The sequence below is a fragment of the Hypomesus transpacificus genome, chromosome 2, assembly GCF_021917145.1.
Source record: "Hypomesus transpacificus isolate Combined female chromosome 2, fHypTra1, whole genome shotgun sequence".
NCBI classification, from domain to species: domain Eukaryota; kingdom Metazoa; phylum Chordata; class Actinopteri; order Osmeriformes; family Osmeridae; genus Hypomesus; species Hypomesus transpacificus.
Window position 1 is genome coordinate 5,120,889 of NC_061061.1, and position 19,108 is coordinate 5,139,996.

The window sequence follows — 19,108 nt, forward strand, 5'->3', positions numbered from 1 at the left end:
ATTTATGTAAATGTCCACATTGCCTCAATATGTTTGTGTCAATAAATCACATATATTTTTGAAGGATGGTTCAAACCTAATAGGCTTTCAGGTGACATGCCTCTGAAGTACCATGCAAAGTTTTGTCAAAAATGTCAAAATATGACTGAATTACAGCTGTTCGAACTTGGACCAAATCTAACAATGCTCGCCATTGGAGAAACAGCTTTTTTGATTATCCAGTTATTGAACTTTGTGTATTCCATGCCTGGGAATTGCTCAATTGGCTGAGATGTTGTGCTGGTAAGCAAAGGGTTGGAGGTTCAAAACCAGTCAGAGGCATAGTTTTTTTTTTTTATTCTGACAAAACGGTGTCTAGTCTTCCGATAAATCCTCCGGTTGTAAAACATAGCAATGTGTGTTTATTTGAGCCCATCACAACACTCCAATCGTCTGTTTAGCGAGACTGTGCAAAACAACTGCAAACCACTGCAAAACAAGCCAGGTTCACCACAGTAGCTAGCTACTGGAGGTCAGATGGCTGAGCCGTTAGGGAGTCGGGCTATTAATCAGAAGGTTGTTGGTTCGATTCCCGCCCGTGCAAAATGACGTTGTGTCCTTGGGCAAGGCACTTCATCCTACTTGCCTCGGGGAGAATATCCCTGTACTTACTGTAAGTCGCTCTGGATAAGAGCGTCTGCTAAAATGACAAAATGTACTTGTAGTCTACGCATGGTAGAGAGAACGCTAATGGTTATCTCTAATGAAGTAAATTGATTGTTCAGGTGGATCCCTTGTCTGTTGCACAAATTCATTTCAGTAACCTAAGCCAGGACACATCCCCACTGATGCTTGGCATGATTTGAAATTCCCTTCAATGACAAGTTATGGCACTTCAAACAACCTTTTATAAAAACTATAAGTCAGGAGTCAGGGAGTCAGGTGGCTGAGCGGTGAGGGAGTTGGGCTAGTAATCTAAAGGTCGCTAGTTCGATTCCCGGCCAAACCAAATGACGTTGTGTCCTTGGGCAAGGCACTTTACCCTACTTCCCTCGGGGGGAATGTCCCTGTACTTACTGTAAGTCGCTCTGGATAAGAGCGTCTGCTAAATGACTAAATGTAAATGTAAATAAGTAAGTTATTCTTTACAGCAGCAACCCAGTCATCCTGTTGTCCCATTTTATAGGAAATGTATAAGCAGTTTCAACTTTGGCTGAATCTAACAACGCTTACCACAGGAGAAACAGCTTACTTTTTAATACAGTAACTGAACATGACAATATTCAACACTGAGAATAGCTCAATGGGCTGTGATGGTGACCTGTAAAGTATAAGGTCATAGGTTCGAATCCAGCCATTATCTTTTGGCCTGTCATCATTTTGATTATCTGTTTAGTTCAATAGGATGACATCATTCTGAAGTCCCACAAACAATTTCACCTTGGTATGTCAAAATATGATTGAATTGGATCAGTTTCAACGTTGGCTGAATCTAACAACGCTCACCACAGGAGAAACAACTTACTTTTTAATACAGTAACTGAACATGACAATATTCAACACTGAGAATAGCTTAATGGGCTTGGATGGTGACCTGTAAAGTATAAGGTCCTAGGTTGGAATCCAGCCATAATCTTATGTCCTTTCATAATTTTGATTATCTGTTTAGTTCAATGGGACGACATCATTCTGAAATACCCTGCACAAATTCATGCAATTTCACCTTGAAATTCCTAACCTTTGTCGCAAAGCTGACCAAAGCTAATACTCTGCCCTTTCTATTCATACAATCTCAACAGTTGGTGTGTAGCAGAGAGGATAGAGACTGACTTGTAACCTTATGCTCATGAGTTCAAATCCCCATTCAGCCTATTTTTGTTGGCCAAACATGAAGTAGTTTTGCTCTCTTGTTGTCCAACTCTCGATCTTCTACAGTGTACATGTTTATAATATTTTGCGGAGGAACCTGCATCGCTGCTTGCAGCTATATTTAGGGTTCCTCCGTCAGGAGGACCCTATAGTAATTGTTGGTATTATTATTATTAGGGGCACCTATTGTTTTTGTTAGTTTTATTATTATTATTATTATTATGCATAGCGATTGGTGCGAAGTTTTGAAATTTGGCACACTGATTTGGAACGGTCTCTTGATTATCATCAGCAAAGTTTCAGGTCGATCCGTGAAGCTCTATAGCGCCACCAAGGCGTCAAAGTTGGAGGTGCGTTTACGCCCACAACTTTTGAACCGTGAGCCCGTTTTTCTTAATTGAGGTATCATTGGATTCCTTGGATGCAGACGATTCGATTGAACCCTTTGACGTCATTGTTGTCATGAAAGTTTTTACGTAATTTGTATTTGAAGAAATGCCAACTTTTTCGAACTAGTCCTAGGCCTTGCTCCGATTTTCATGAAAATTGTAACAGATCATCTTCAGACCATGCCGACAAAAAGTTATCAAAAGTTTATCGATGAGCCAAATCGTTCACGAGTAACGCGCAAACGATTTTGACAAAGAGGACGCCAAAGCGGACGTGAGGCCTTGACTCTGCGACGGTTTACCGTATGGAGACGAAACTTTGAGAATGTCATCACGAGCATGTCATCTAATCATCTTCTTACCACAATAACCTTGATATGTCAAAATATGACTGAATTACAGCTGTTTATACTTGGGTCCAATCTGACAAAGCGCGCCACGGGAGAAACGGCTTCCTTTTTTTTATAAAGTAACCGAACACAGCAATTTCCAGCAGCGAGAATAGCTCACTGGGATAAGACGGGCTGCTTTGAAACGCAAGGTCGTAGGTTTGAATCCAGCCACCGTCGTCAAGCATGTAGTGACATTGGATTATCTGTTTAGCGAAGCCAGGTATGCCACAGTAGCTGTCTAGCAGTATAATCATCATGGTAACGATAACGTTTCATTGTCAGGGGATTTATAGTCAAGAAGAAGCGGATTTATTGTGCTTTGTAGATATAACGCTGCTACATGTAGCCAGCGCATTCTGTCTCAAAATGACATGAATGTTTTTTATAAAAATGTTGCTTTTTAGCTACTGAATTTCCATATCGAATGATGCTTGGCCCCTTTGATTGCTGCTTGCAGCTATATTTATTATTATTTTTCTTCTCCTTGCGCCCCAATATCTCAAAAAGTCCCTTGTCATAAATTTTCTAATTTGGCACATTGATACTACATCCAAGTGGGTACCCCCACACCAAATATGGGCCACATCGGACCATAGGGGGCGCCACAGGCCACGCCCAAAAGTCCGATTATCAAAGTGATGGCATTTCCACCTTATCGCTCCAATTCTTCTGAAACTTGGTGTGCATGCCTCATTTTTCATGAGGAACAAAAAAGCCTCAAGGACCCATAAGGTCCGCCATGATGGATTTTCCTGTACAGTGATAATTTGGGAAAACCTTCAAAATTCCTCTTCTCTTGAACCAAAGGTTTAATTGACTTGATATTTGGTACATATATGTATCATTGACGTGTTTAAAAATGTTACTTAAGGTAATTGAATTAAGTACAAAATGGCTGAAATGGGTGTATTTATGTACATGTCCACATTGCCTCAATATGTTTGTGTCACTAAATCAAATTAATTTTTGAAGGATGGTTCAAACCTAATAGACTTTAAGGTGACATGCCTTTGAAGTACCATGCAAAGTTTCACCTTGATATGTCAAAATATGACTGAATTACAGCTGTTTGAAATTGGACCAAATCTGACAATGCTCGCCAGTGGAGAAACTGCTTTTTTGATTATCTTTATTGAACTTTGTATTCCATGGTTTTTAATTTTTAATTCTGACAAAACGGTTTCTAGTCTTCCGATAATTCCTCCGGTGGTAAAACATAGCAATGCATGTTTATTTGAGCCCATCACAACACTCCAATCATCTGTTTAGCGAGACTGTGTAAACCACTGCAAAACAAGTCAGGTTCACCACAGTAGCTAGCTACTTGTAGTCTACGCATGGTAGAGATAACGCTAATGGTTATCTCTAATGAAGTAAATTGATTGTTCAGGTGGATTCCTTGTCTGTTGCACAAATTCATTTCAGTAACCTAAGCCAGGACACATCCCCACTGATGCTAGGCATGGTTTGAAATTCCCTTCCATGACAAGTTATGGCACTCCAAACAACCTTTTTAAAAAACTATAAGTAAGTTATTCTTTACAGCAGCAACCCAGTCATCCCGTTGTCCCATTTTCATAGGAAATGTACAAGCAGTTTCAACTTTGGCTGAATCTAACAACGCTTACCACAGGAGAAACAGCTTACTTTTTAATACAGTTACTGAACATGACACTATTCAACACTGAGAATAGCTCATTGGGCTGGGATGGTGACCTGTAAAGTATAAGGTAGTAGGTTGGAATCCAGCAATTATCTTTTGGCCTGTCATCATTTTGATTATCTGTTTAGTTCAATAGGATGACATCATTCTGAAATACCATGCACAATTTCATGCAATTTCACCTTGAAATGTCAACCGTTTCTTAACCTTTGTCCCAAAGCTGACCAAAGCTAATACTCTGCCCTTTCTATTCATACAATCTCAACAGTTGGTGTGTAGCAGAGAGGATAGAGAGACTGACTTGTAACCTTATGCTCATGAGTTCAAATCCCCATTCAGCCTGTTGTTGGCCAAACATGAAGTAGTTTTGCTCTTTTGTTGTCCAACTCTCGATCTTCTAAAGTGTACATGTTTATAATATTTTGCGGAGGAACCTGCATCGCTGCTTGCAGCTATATTTATTATTATTCTTGTAATTTATCTCATGAACACATTGGTAAAAAGTTTTGAAATTTGGCATATTGATACAACATGCCACAACTACGGCCCAAACACAGACTGGCCCACATCAGACCATAGGGGGCGCCACAGGCCACGCCCAAATGTCCACTTTTCAGAGTGATTGCATTTCCACCCCATTGCTCCAATTCTTCTGAAACTTGGTGTGCATGCCTCATTTTCCATAAGGAACAAAAAAGCCTCAAGGACCCATAAGGTTTGCCATGATGGATTTTCCTGTACAGTGATAATTTGGGAAAACATTCAAAATTCCTCTTCTTTTGAACCAAAGTTCTAATTGACTTGAAATTTGGTACATATATGTCTCATTGACGTATTTAAAAATGTTTCTTAAGGCAATTGAATCAAGTACAAAATGGCTGAAAGGGGTGTATTTACGTAAATGTCCACATTTACTCAATGTGTTTGTGTCAGTAAATCAAATGTCATTTTTGAATGATGGTTTTTCAAACCTAATAGGCTTTAAGGTGACATCACTCTGACGAACCGTACAAAATTTCACCTTGGTATGTCAAAATATGATTGAATTAGAGCTGTTTCAACTTTCGCTTACCACAGGAGAAACAGCTTACTTTTTTGTACAGTAACTGAACACGCTAATACTCAACACTGAGAATAGCTCAACGAGCTGGAACGGTGACCTGCAAAGTATAAAGTCGTAGGTTCGAATCCAGCCACACTGAGTCTGTCTTAAATTTGAATATATGTTTAGTTAAACGGGATGACATCGTTCTGAAGTACCATGCGCAATTTCACCTTGATATGTCAAAAGATCATTGAATTACAGCTGTTTAAACTTTGGCCAAATCAACCAATCCACGCTACAGGAGAAACGGCTTTCTTTTTTTATACAGAAACTGACCACAATTTCTCAGCTTTGCGGGTAGCTCAATGGGTTGAATCATTGACCTGCAAAGCGCAAAGTCACAGGTTCGAATCCATGCACAGTCTTTTGGCCTGTCATAATTTTGATTTCTCGTTTAGTTAAACAGCTAGACATCATTCTGAAATACCATGCGCAATTTCATGCAATTTCACTTTGAAATGTCAACCGTATCTTAACCGTTGTCCCAAAGCTGACAATAAACTAATACTCATATCACGCAGTCGGAGCACAGCTAGATAATCAGCGTCAGCACCCTTGGGTACCCAGCATGCAGTGCGGCATGTCCAAAATCGCAAAGACTTGTGGAAAATAGTTTGGTTACAACAGCCTTGGGAGGGATTTCAGTTGTTGTGTTCGTTCAGTTAGATGTTTGTAATGTTATTGTTGGTTAGTTAATATAATCTTGTTGGTCACCCTGATTGTGTATGTTGTTTTGTTTAATCGGACCAGAGAGTCGGCTGCTAAACTGTCACAGGCTATTCTTGCAAGGAGCTGAATATGAACGCCGCCCTAGTCCAGTTGCCCACATTGCTTTAGTTAGTTGTGCATTGACTGAGAGTCTGGAATTGTTATTGGCCAAACATGAAGTCGTTTTGCTCTCTTGTCCAAGTCTCGATCTTCTACTGTGTACATGTTTATAATATTTTGCCATTTTGCGGAGGAACCCGCATCGCTGCTTGCAGCTATATTTACTACAATTGTTATCATTACAATTTCATTGTTGCTTTGGCGATATTTACAAATGTGTTTCATGCCAAGAATGCTTTTTTCTGAACTGAACTGAAAGAGAGAGAGACGGGTAAGACTGCAGACTAGCATATACTTTTAGCATATCTAGTCAGTGTTGACGTTTTGATATACCTCTTCCTCCTCGCTCTCCTCTTTGATGGTGAGGCTGGGGGGGGCAGGGGGAGCCAGGGGGGAAGGGGCCACGGGCACCTTGAACTTCTCTGCTGCGGCCTTGTGAACCTGCTGAGACAGGTCCTCTATCTAAGAGAGGAGAGAGATGGATGACAGAGAGAAAGTGGCACGTGTAGTATAGTAAAGAGAGGAAGGGGGAGAGTGAGAAGTCACTTTGGGCTGTTAACACAATGTGTTCAGCAACAGATAGGAAAATAAAGACAGAGACAGCAACAGAGAAGAAATAGAAACAGACAGATGGATTGAGAGAGAGAGAGAGAGAGAGAGAGAGAGAGAGAGAGAGAGAGAGAATGGTAGAGGTCACCTTGGCCTCTCCAAACACAATGTAGATGTCAGATGCTGGGCTTTTGAACACGTCTGGTCTACTGATGACGAACAGGATGCTCTTAGACTTCCTTATGGTGATCCTGGTTATACCGTGAACTGGCTTCAGACCAAGCTTAGACATGGCCTACACACAAAAACACACACAGTATATGTACATAATTGTGTTAGCTGTGTGTTTGATTAGCACTGTGCTTGGCTGTTAAGGTTTGACCTTGCGGGCTTTCTTTTCGCTGCGGCTCTGTTTGGGTCTGTACATTGCCTCCTCAGCAACAGACATGGACTGAAAGAGAGAGAGAGAGACTGACTAAAAGACAGTATCAGAGTTTATTATCAGGAGAAAAAAGCACACAAAACAGGAATTTCAAGTATCATAGAAATGGGTTGACCCTTTTGTAACTGTGTTTTGTGATGAGGGCTGAGAGAGACTTGTCCTTCCCCACAGAACATGCACTCACCTGGGGCTCAGAGGGTCTCACTGGCGCCCACCCTGGTTCCTCCCGCTCTGGTACTGACCCTTCACTCTCCGACTCGTTACAGGAGCCCACTGTGAGGACACAAACGCACGCCAACAAAGATCTGCGTCACATTTTCCTTACCATGGTAACTAATTACTATGAGTCAGATGGGGTACGGAGCGACTCTGCAGCTCGTTACTTGAAGAGCTGTTGATCAGAGAGCTATTTAATCTACACCTGACCACTACAGGGTGAATGTCGCCTCAAAGACAACGTCATACAGAAATAGACATTCAACTGAAGTCAATCATTAAATAGTCCAACAGTGTTGATTTACTGAAAATTGTCCTTTCTGGTTTGAGCTGAACAGCTGACTTACAATATATGATTCTTTTGAGATAATATATTATAATTCAATGTGTTCCATGCTGTGGAAGGAGGAACACTGCTGTCATATTCAGAATGTGATGGCAAAACAATAGTTAATGATTATATATGAAAAACTATAAATATTAAAGTGGAAATAATAGAAGACAATAGAAACTACGGTGGCCCTGAAGTGCAAAACACACCCACTAATTAGAGACATCCCCCCCCAAATACAAAGCACTCCTATGGAAGCAAGTCAGTGACATAATGTTTTGAATTTTAAAAAGGCATTGAATACTTAATATTGAAATTTAAACAACACCAAATTCATATTCATATATATTCATTCATATATATTCATATGAATATATATTTCAATGTTAAAAAAATTCAGATCCAAAAATTCAAGGCTCGGAAATTCAGGTTGCTCAAATTCGAACCCCAAAATTCAAATTCGAGCCTATCAAATTCGAGCCAAAAAAATTCAAGCTTAAAAAAATCTGATTGCAACATCCGGGATACCAAGGATAGGTAGAGCAATCGAGCAATAGAGAAGAGAGAAAACGCATGATGACTACCAGGGAAAACAACCATGCTTTGGTGAGTCCGATGTGATCAAATCTTGCATTGAGGCTCGATTTCTCTACCTATCCTTGATATCCCTGATGTGGCAATCAGAATTTTTAAGCTAAAAATATTTCGGCTCTAAATTAAATAGGCTTAACATTTTTGGGCTCAAATTTTTTAAGCTAAAAAATGTTCAGCTCGAATTTGAGCAACCTGAATTTTATTTTACATTGAAATATATTCATATGAGAATTTAATGTTTGTTTAAATTTCAATTTTAGGTATTCAATTCCTTTTAAAATTCAAAACATTATTTCACTTATTTGCTTCCATATACTCCCCCCAAATACAAGTAAACTCCACCCAAATAGGATGACTTGCTTACCTCTCCCTGAATACATCAGGTGTGTTCGACTTCATGCAGCGCCAAATTTGGTTTCCAATACATTTTCAATTAAACCGGGATTTGATGCTCGCGTAGGGCATTGTGGGAAGGCGAGTGGAGCGTCACAAGTTGGTTTTTCTCAACTTTATGTAAATGAGGAGCGTTAAACGCTATCGTTGGCCAATCTGTTTCTTGTAACGTAGCAACCATTGGTTAGGGTAAACATTTGTAGGTTTCACAGTTTCAAGATGGAGGAGAAACTTATCGTGTGAGGCTGGACACCCAGTCTTCCCACCTGCCTTCCCACAGTACACCACGCTCAGGGGCGTGTCCGACAGGTTAATACAAAGTTGTAGTTCTCTAAGGTCACTGTTGTAGTCATGGCCAAGCGTGCAGACTTGGGTTCATGTACTCACAATATCGATCAAAATACCACTTTTACACAACATTTGTGTAAAAATACACAATATTTGACTATTGCAAGATTACAGTAGAATACATGTTACGCAATCGGTCACTCAACCAGTCGTTTGTCGGCTGGGTTAGTGACAGGGAGGTTGTCCTGAAGAATGCAGGCCGAAAGGAGTCACGACAACGGAAAGGAGTTTGACTTTGGTTTATTAGTCACGTACCCGGATCAAACAATCAGTTCAAGACAAACTGATGGCATGAGTGAAAAACTCAGCCATGCTTAAATACATGAGTTGGACAGTACAGATATAGAATGCACAGAATAACTTCCTTAACGGGTCTTCAGTGGTCAGTACACTGATACACTAGAGCAGGGGTTCCCAATCCTGGTCCTCGGGCCTCCCTGCCCTGCATGTTTTAGATGTTTCCCTGCTCCAACACACCTGATTCCAATGAATGGGTCGTTATCTAGTTATGCAGAAACCTGCTAACGACCATTCATTTGAATCAGGTGTGTTGGAACAAGGAAACATCTAAAACATGCAGGGCAGGGAGGCCCGAGGACCAGGATTGGGAACCCCTGCACTAGAGCATTCAGCAGCTGAAGAGGTCGTTAATTACGTTCAAGTCCCAGTTCGTACATGATTTGCCTCACAGTCTCCTAACTGTCTGGGCTGTGTGCTATATTCTGCTCAGAGAGGCCTTGCTACAGGACCTCTTGACCTTACAGATACTTAAGCTGTACATGTACACAAAAAATCTGCCTTACAGCTAGCGAGCTAGCAGTGGCACAGAACAGTCATGTAATGTGACGAGACTGAATTTAAAAGTATAAAAACACTAGCCTGGTCCTACGAGACTCTTGTTCATTTCATTTGTACAAAGAGTCTGGGATCGCTCCATTGACAATCGTTAACTTCTTTGAAGACGGGTACTCTGTTGAAGTTTAAAACTATTGGATCTGCCCAGAGCCACTCTGGATCTGCCTTAACAAATCGCTAGCGTTCGCCTTCGCCAACTCCTTCACCACTAACGGAGCTAGCTGGAAAATCTCACTTTTCCCGAATAGGGCCAGAACATCATGGCCACCAAGAAAGCTCAGCACAGATTGTTCTTGCTCCGGCTTTAACTTTTGGACATTTGGCAGTTGTCACAACGAAGCGAATGGCTTCGCTCGCATCTTCTTCCGCCGCCATTACTGAACTACAACTCAAAGCTCAGACCTAGTACAGAAGGAAAGTTTAGCGGAAGTACGTAGGAGGTCAGAGCCAAGCTATAAAAACACACAAGGGTCACTGACAACATCGGCAACACTGCACCATGCATTATTATTTTTATGTAATCTTTAAATTCAGGCTCGTCACATAACGAAACACATTACGTAACAGTGTTCTGAACAGAACTGGTTGTGCAGACACACAAGATAAGTTTCTCCTCCATTTTGAAATTGTATAACCTAGAAATGTTTACCATGACCACCGTTACAGTGCGTGTCCACTGCAGCAACGCGATGCGAGCGACATCATGTTTTCAATTCATTTTCTATGGAGCCATGCGAATCGCTTTCGTGGTGCATTGTGGGTAGCGACGCGATGCGACCGAGTTGAGATTTTCTCAGATTTATGCAAATGAGGAGCGACATTTCTAGGTTTCAAGGTTGAGGAGAAACTAATCGTTTGTGTGGCTGCTTACCCAGTCCTGTACGATACATAGCTGTATTCGTACAGAGATGTTAAAAAAAATATATATATATGCATGGCGCAAGGTTGCCGAAGTTATTGGTGCTTGTACTTTCAAATTCAGTTTAGTCACCTTACGTAACTTTGTTCTGTTGTAACTAGCTAGCTAGCCCGCCTGGAACTCCCTATCGTATTGACAGATTAGCAGAGACTGAGTAATATAATAAAACGTTTTTTACACATGTCAACGTGTATGTCTATTAAACAGTTTTGTATTTTGTATACAAGTTGTATTTTGATCGATGTTGCGACTACTTAAACCCAAGTCTGCACACTTGGCCATGACAACTACAACAGTGACTAAAGAACATTCTACATTAACCTGTTTGAAACGCCCCCGAGCGTGGTGAAGTGTGGGAAGTCGAGCGATGGCAAGCGATTCGCGTCGCTGCAGTGGACACGCACTGTTAGACTTTTTGTCCGACTTGAGACGGCGCCAAGCAGGGCCGTAACTACCATTGAGGACACCGAGGTCGTGTCCTCTGTATTTTTTTTCGTATTTCTGTTTTTTTTTTGCTTAAATCGTGGTATATAAACTCAAAATAAAGTACACGTGAAACTGACTGCAGGACGATGATCTTGGTCTCCCACAAACCGTAACGTGATTTTATACTTGAAGAGCCGGGTAGCTCAAGAGTTTGGACATATGTGCTGCGCGTCATCAACAAAACGTACTGTCGTTATGGTAACCACCAAACACAAGTCGGACGCTGATGTTACCGCCATAGACATACCGCTACTGTTAGTGAATAGCCTATGTTAGTTACAGTCACTGGAAGAGGAGCGCAGCAAACTAAACATGTAGGTTAAGAGAAGTTTAAGTGGCAGATGACTGTGAGAAGAAAGATTCATTTTCATGTGGAAATATTTGTATTGCAGCAGCGTACTACTCAGATAAGGAAACATCAAATCAAAGTTTGGTTAACTCCGTCAGTACCGGTTGTCAATCAATTTCCACCGGTTGAATCAACATTCATTTTGCGATTGATATGATATGTCATTGATGTGATTGATTGAAAATGAAATTCAGTGGCAATTGGGAAATATCAAACTGACTCGCTATCGCTCGGTCGATACGTTCCAGCCTCAGTTTGATATTTCCCGGCATGACCGAACGGTCGAGGTTAGTAAGTAGTTTATTATATGGCAATTTTAGATTCTTTTCATTTTGTAAACGAAAATAAATGGTACCTTTAGGCTAATTGTAGCTAGCTCTTAAGTCTTCTCACGGTGTGTTTCATGTGTTGCCAAGCAACTCATTACTTTTGATAGAAAGCGGACAACATGGTTCTGCTAAAATGGCTTTAATTTCATCACAAAATAACGACACAAGTGATTCAAAGAGTCTGGTCTTCATCCTCACTTTCGATGACAAAGCTTTTCAGCATCATCTGGATAGTAAAACTCAGCAGCTGACTCGTCGATATCGCTCATTTTGAAGCTGACGTCAGAGGGCAATACGGATCCGTATTGAACGGCGAGGAGGGCAACACGCTGGGGTGACTACCCGTTATCCAATCAAAACGCTCGTACTGTCGTTGCCATATAATAATAATTTTAAAAAAATTGTGGTAACTTGCCCTTACTTCATGAGTCCCATAAAGGTCCTTCAAAAAGCCTCAGAATGCCCCATGTTTACCTCAAAATTTCAAAAGCTCCACACCGCCCCATATTCAAATGTCATAATGATGATGTTTTTGCTCCTTAAGACTCAATAAGAGAAAATGGCCATATTTAAATAATGTAATTTAAAAAAATTCCGGGGGAGCATGCCCCCGAACCCGCCTAGAAGTTCTGACTCATGACCTCAGTATTTTTTGGGCCCTGCGTACGGCCCTGGCGCCAAGGTTAGGTCACTGTGACGTATGCCATCAAAGTACCGTGAGAATGATAAGAGAACTGCCGGCTGTGTGGCCGAGCGCATTTTCTTGAGAGCAAATGCAACTGCTATTTCATGATTGGCCAGACTCACACACAACAACTTTGACGTGTGTTTTGTATTCTGACACCAGTTTCGCCAAAGCTCAAATCCGGACCAAACAGTACAATGTAATTAAATATTTGCCTTTATTGACAGACGGCAATAGCTTACTATTGTTGAAGAAAGTGTTTTAGTCCGCCTCTTCACTAACGGACAGACTAAGTTTAGTTGAGTTCTGGTTGTATTATCAATCTGCAGATTGGAGAGAGAGAGTTTAACAGCCCAATTCATAAAATGACCAATTTCAGTGCACTGGTTCGTGCAAGTTCTGGGGCCTCATGTATAAAGGATTGCGCAGCTTTCATACCAGAAGATGGCGTACGGCCAAAACTCGAAAAGTACCTATGCACAGAAATATTCACATGTATAAAACCGGTCGTACGCCAGGTCCTGCGCACCTTTCCTTTATAAATCACAATCAACGTGAGATTGACCGCACGTGCACAAGCCACTGACCCCGCCTTGCCTCCTCCCATAAATGAATATGCAGATGGACTGTAAATGTGCTCCTGAGGTCATTTCTTTGTCGGAATTACCGTATTTCTTCGAATAAACGCCGCCCTCGAATAAACGCCGCATCAAAAATTAACATTCAACTCTGTTGCGTTTATTCGAAGAAATACGGTGACTGTGACAACGAGGTTCTGACAACCGAGTGTGGAGGCGAGAAAATGTGTGCTGTTTGGCGGCCTGTATTAGCGATAAAAGAAAGTCGGGGGAGTGGAAAACTCTCACTATTTGCGCCCTTTCTTGTTTTTAAACTGTATCACCTTGAAATTTAGCTAAATGTAAAGTGCATTACAAATGAAATTATTATTATTTTATAAGACCATAAATGCTGTGGGTTCAGTGAACCGGACCAAGGCAGAAATCAAGAAGAAATGGTCCGATGTAAAACTTTAAATGAAGAAACCAGTGGTGGCCCATACTAACAGCATGGCAGCTATAGGGTTAGCGTGACATGCATTTCCTAAGTGATTTTGTCGTTTGTTTGACACCCTCAAGTTTAACAGAAGTTATTAAGTGGTGGCGGATTAAACAGAAGGCTATATAGCATTTCCCGTTTTGGGTTTTGGCATTTTAATGTGATCATCCACATTAATGATCAAACTTTTATTTTTATGTTTTTTTAATAGTCAACGTCATAAACATAGTAGTGGGAACTTTATTCTGTAATATCTGGTGAGTTTCGGCACTTTTCAGTTCGAATTTGCCACGTTACAGAGCCAGACAAGAATTTACGGACGGTCGGCACATTCTCACGTCTGCTCAAAAGTTTCCGTGACGGCCCGCACATTCTCATGTCAAGTACATCTTTATACATCACAAAGTATGCGTGAAAACCAGCGTACGCAAGCTTTTTGTGCGTACGCAACGTTTATACATGAGGCCCCTGGTGCGAAAACAATTACATTTGTGACCATGCAGTTTGTCAACGATAAAGTAAGCAAACAGCGCTTGATCGGCCATGACTGACGTCCACGCAGCAAACCACTAGAAGCAGGAATTTCCTTAACGAAGCCGTTTTAACTCCTCCCCGACTGCAAGCGGCAACTCTTGCCGGTCGTTTTATGCAGCCTCAGCCGTTGTCAAACACGGACTCCATAAAAATACTGTATGATCAATAATAACTATAACTAGAGATGGTACAATTTCTGGGGAAATTGTAGGGTGTGCTTGCTTACTTGTGTTGATTGCAGGGGTCCGTATTTAAATTACATTTCTGTATATTTTATATTAAAATGCATAGCCTACTTATTATTTATATTATTTATATGCTAAAGATTACATAGATTTAAAAGCATTTTTTTTCCTGCTCATTTACAACTCAAAATACTAAGAGTGAAGAGTAGAATGAAATAGTTGTCTTCTCATTTCCCCTGCAAGAGGGAATGGTGAACAGCAACCTCATAGTTGAATCAAAACTAATACATTTGGCAGACCGGTGTAAAAATTGACCTAATCTCTATGACTTAAACGTCATTGTAAGTTTTTCCATTCTCGTGATATTTTCAGGCATTTAGCCTACTCATATTGCATTAATTCATTAATAAAGAACCCCCTTTGAAATGTAGTTTAACAACAACGTTACAAGCAGTAGCTAGCAATCTCAAATGGAATCGCGATTCAAATAGTATCATCTGCTAACTGAAAATATGCCCCAAAAATCGTAAATAAGCTTGACATTTATTTAGGGGAAAATCACTCATTCATAAGAATGTCAGTGGTAGCGATCATTGTCAGTAACAAGGCAAAATGCGATATAGCCCTGCTGTGTGGAGAAACTGCCCCGGTAGATTGTAGGCTACAACTACTACTAGACTGTCTTGGTCGCGATTGCGTTGGTTGAATTCGATTTAACGTTACTTCCATTGTACGGTCTAGGCTGGAATGAATTATTTTCATGAACAGATTGACAAAGTTTAGGCTGTGGCAATGGAGTTCAGGTTAGTAGTCACTAGTTAGATAGTTTCACCAAAAACATGTACCGCCGTTTGACTTCCTACAGTACTGTAAACAGCTGTGGAGATGTTTTTGTTAGCTACAGTAGCCTACTAGGCTACCTAGCCGCTAGCACTGTTCTGTTAGTAGTCTTTACCTAGCCGCTAGCGCTGTTCTGTTAGTAGTCTTTATCTAGCCGCTAACGCTGTTTTGTAAGTACCCTACTAGGCTACTGTACAGTGTTGCAGTAAGCTGCATTAGTTTGAAACCACAGGTAATGATAATTTCACCCAAATCGTTTACTTGTAATATAATGTCATAATAAATCCTACAACGAAAATGTATTGGAGAAGAATGTTTATTTTAACGATTGAAAACAGATGCATCACGGACCGCTGTAGTATGTGTTGCCCGGGCAAGAGGCTAATGTCATGATGCTAATGCTTCAGTGAAATAGTAGACTACTGTTTCCGAAAGTAGACGTAACTACTTCCTTATATCAGCTTATATTGTACATTACACTTCACAATTGTGTTTCATATCACAAAGTAAAAGTATCTCAAAGTAAAATGAGTAAATAGTTATCACCCTGGCCTATTTGCTTGTGGCGTTTCTGCTCCTCCCTTGCAGTAAAGCAGTTAGCCTAGCTATCTCCCAGAAGTTAACAAGCTGTTAAACTAATGTTCTGCTAGAGGTAGTCACGCGATATTTCGTGACATTAGTGACGTCAGTAGCGTCAGTGACTGTGGCTAGCAAGTTAGCCACCGTTAGCTTTACTTTTGCCACAAAAACCTAATTAAAACCTCAACCGTGCAACGGAACATAAATCCCAATAGAACCAACGCAATCGCGACCAAGACGAACCTTTTGACATCAACGTTGTCTATGTAGTCCAAATATTGACTGAGCCTAAGGGGCGCGAAAATAAACAATAATAATAATATATATGTGAGATAACAATGGTTTGTGCTCGCCGAGGGCAAGCACACCCCAATAATAATACAAATCGATTAAAAGTCATAACTTTACCCAAAAGAATCAACAAAGGAACATAGCGTTTATTCTATTTGTGTCAACGCAGGCTTCCCCTCTCACCCGATACTACTGTGGACTATTCCATTGATTGCAGCTACTGTGCAGCAAAGCACGTCATATCAGTTGGTTTAAAATGAGACAGTAGAAGAGTGAAATGAATCAAAAAAACTATTTGCTAAATGAAACGCAACTTCTCGAACGGAGCACCAAGGATAAAGACAAAAGAGGAGGGTAAACAAGTAGTTGCAAAACTGAAACTACAAAACGAAACGTCATTTTCTCTCCACTGGTATGATGCGGCAGCTAGCACAAGTGCTGCTTGGTGAAGTTTGGCTAGCAACAGCAGCTAGGCTAGTTTGCTCGTAGCACAATTTACAGGGGTCAGCTTCTCCACGCAGCGCTTTAGACTGAGACCAAAATTGTTCATGATCGTTGTTTCAAAGGGGGTTCTAATGAATTATTGCAATATGAGTAGGCTAAATGCTTGAAAATATCACTAGAAGGGAAAAATTTAAGGTGACATAATCATAGAGGTTAGGGCCGTTTTACACCAGATTGCCAATATCTTCGTTTGATCCAACTTTTCAACTGAGGCTGCTATAGCGTATCAATATTCCCTCCTACAGGGGAAATGAAAAGACAACCGTTTCATTCTACACTTCGCTATTTGTATTTTGAATTGTAAATGAGCACCAACAAATCTATGCAATATTCATAAGTAGTAAATACACATTTTTATATAAAATATACAGAAATATCAGTTGTACAAATTACAGTTAATAAACAGACTCATCGGCAACCGACGCTAGCAAGCACACCCCCAGAAATGGTACCGTCTGTAGTTATTATTATTGTATTAATAATTATTATTTGGATTGAAAATAGTGAGAATAAGAGTTAAGGGGGCCTCACAATTACAACAGAGGGCATCTGTGGACTGCCCCGAGGCTGAGTCAGAGATAACAGAGGATAGCCAGCCTGATTCTGGTGGACACTCTGCCGGTGCTGATGACTGCTTTCCAGAACCCTACCCCAGCCCCAACTCCAATCCTAATCTGAAACTTGCCAATCCTGCCCCTGTCAAATGCAATGCTGCTGTTTTCCTCAAACAGGAAGTACTGGATAACAGGGCCATATCAGACAGCAAGACAGGAAGCAAAGACAAAAATGACAACAACGTTGGCAGTGGCCACATCTCTTTTCCACAGCTAAGCACAGCTTTCTTTCCACCCTCACACTCTCCTCCTCCCTTTCTCCCTGTCTGTCCTCCCCCTACCTCCTCTCTCGTGTCCTCCTCTTCTCCTTCTTGCTCCTCCTCCTCTCTCCTCCTCCCCTCCCCCACTCTCCTCCTCTCCCATCTCCACCTCCACACACTCTCCATCCTCCTCCCCGCCCCCTCTACCGTCCTCCCCTCCCCCTCTCTCCTCCTCACCACTCTCTTCCTCTCCTCCCCCTAACCCTCAGAAGGGGACAGAGGTGACCCTTCCCTCTCTGGTACAGGAGTCCCAGCCTCTCCACCCCTCCTCCCCTCCACCAGCCCCTCCCTTCACTGATGCCATACATCTCTGTGCTCCTCCTACTTCTCAATCAGAATCCTCCCTACCAGCCATGCCTGTCTTTGCCTGGGGCCCCCAAATCACAAAATCCGCCACTGCCTCGTATTTGGGGAGAGTGTTTTAATTTGGGGATGTACTCGTATTAGTGGGTGTGTTTTGCACTTCAGGGCCACCTTAAGAAACAGTACTGTGTCATAGTGATATAGGGAAATATAGCTTGAGACATATACTGATGCATAAGAAATGAAAAAGAGGTTACTATTTACATACAGTTGTTCTGGAAGGACAAGTCGATCTCCTCTGAAATCTTGTAGCTGTGGCTGATTGAACAGCCTGCCTGTCTGTCAGCAAGTGGGTGGGAGATGGAAGGCTGGCTCTCTCTCTCATTGGGTGAGTCAGACTCCTTATTTAAATAAGAACGGCCTCTGTTTCCCAAACTTGCTCTGGGTTGAGTCCTGTGACCTTGTTGTTGAGCAGCACTGTCATCCTCACTGTCTGTGTCCTCCTCAACTGCAAAAACACATACGCATAATACACACAACACACATATATTACACACATACATTATACACATACATTTCATAAGAAGATGAATGTTAGAGTGTTGGGATTTTGCCCATACACCTTAAGAAAAAATGTAACTCACCTCTGGGCCTCTCCTCCAGACTCCATGACTGGCCTGGTTTAGTTTGCCTGTGGGACTCGAGCTGGGGCATGGGCAGGGGCTGGAGGAGGGTGTGGGGTAGGGGGTCCAGGTCAGGCACTGTGTCTGGGACCCTGTGCTCCTGAGTGGGCTGGGTCAGGCTGGAGGGGGCTAAAGTTGGAGCTAGAGGCAAAGAGACACTTCTGGTGGGTGTGGTAGGTATAGGGGAAGCACTAGAGGGAGTAGAAAGATCGGTGATGCCCTGTTGTCCCTGTATCTTGGTGCATAAGTTTGGGGCTGGTAGGGAGGATTCTGATTGAGAAGTAGGAGGAGCACAGAGATGGATGGCATCAGTGAAGGGAGGGGCTGGTGGAGGGGAGGAGGGGTGGAGAGGCTGGGACTCCTGTACCAGAGAGGGAAGGGTCACCTCTGTCCCCTTCTGAGGGTTAGGGGGAGGAGAGGAAGAGAGTGGTGAGGAGGAGACAGGGGGAGGGGAGGACGGTAGAGGGGGCGGGGAGGAGGATGGAGAGTGTGTGGAGGTGGAGATGGGAGAGGAGGAGAGTGGGGGAGGGGAGGAAGA

The 19,108-nt window shown here is 41.8% G+C and overlaps 1 protein-coding gene across 1 annotated transcript; it reads right to left on the reverse strand.

Annotated features, from left to right (window-relative positions):
• Positions 1–6,531: 6,531 nt before the first annotated feature.
• nacad (NAC alpha domain containing) lies at positions 6,532–19,014 on the reverse strand. The gene is made up of 6 exons (XM_047032663.1): positions 18,532–19,014; positions 18,156–18,395; positions 7,401–7,489; positions 7,157–7,225; positions 6,923–7,069; positions 6,532–6,687 (listed from the first exon to the last, which is right to left on the reverse strand). Exons 1-6 carry the CDS (start codon positions 18,599–18,601, stop codon positions 6,532–6,534), a joined length of 771 nt encoding a protein of 256 aa, XP_046888619.1. The 5' UTR covers positions 18,602–19,014.
• Positions 19,015–19,108: the final 94 nt, after the last annotated feature.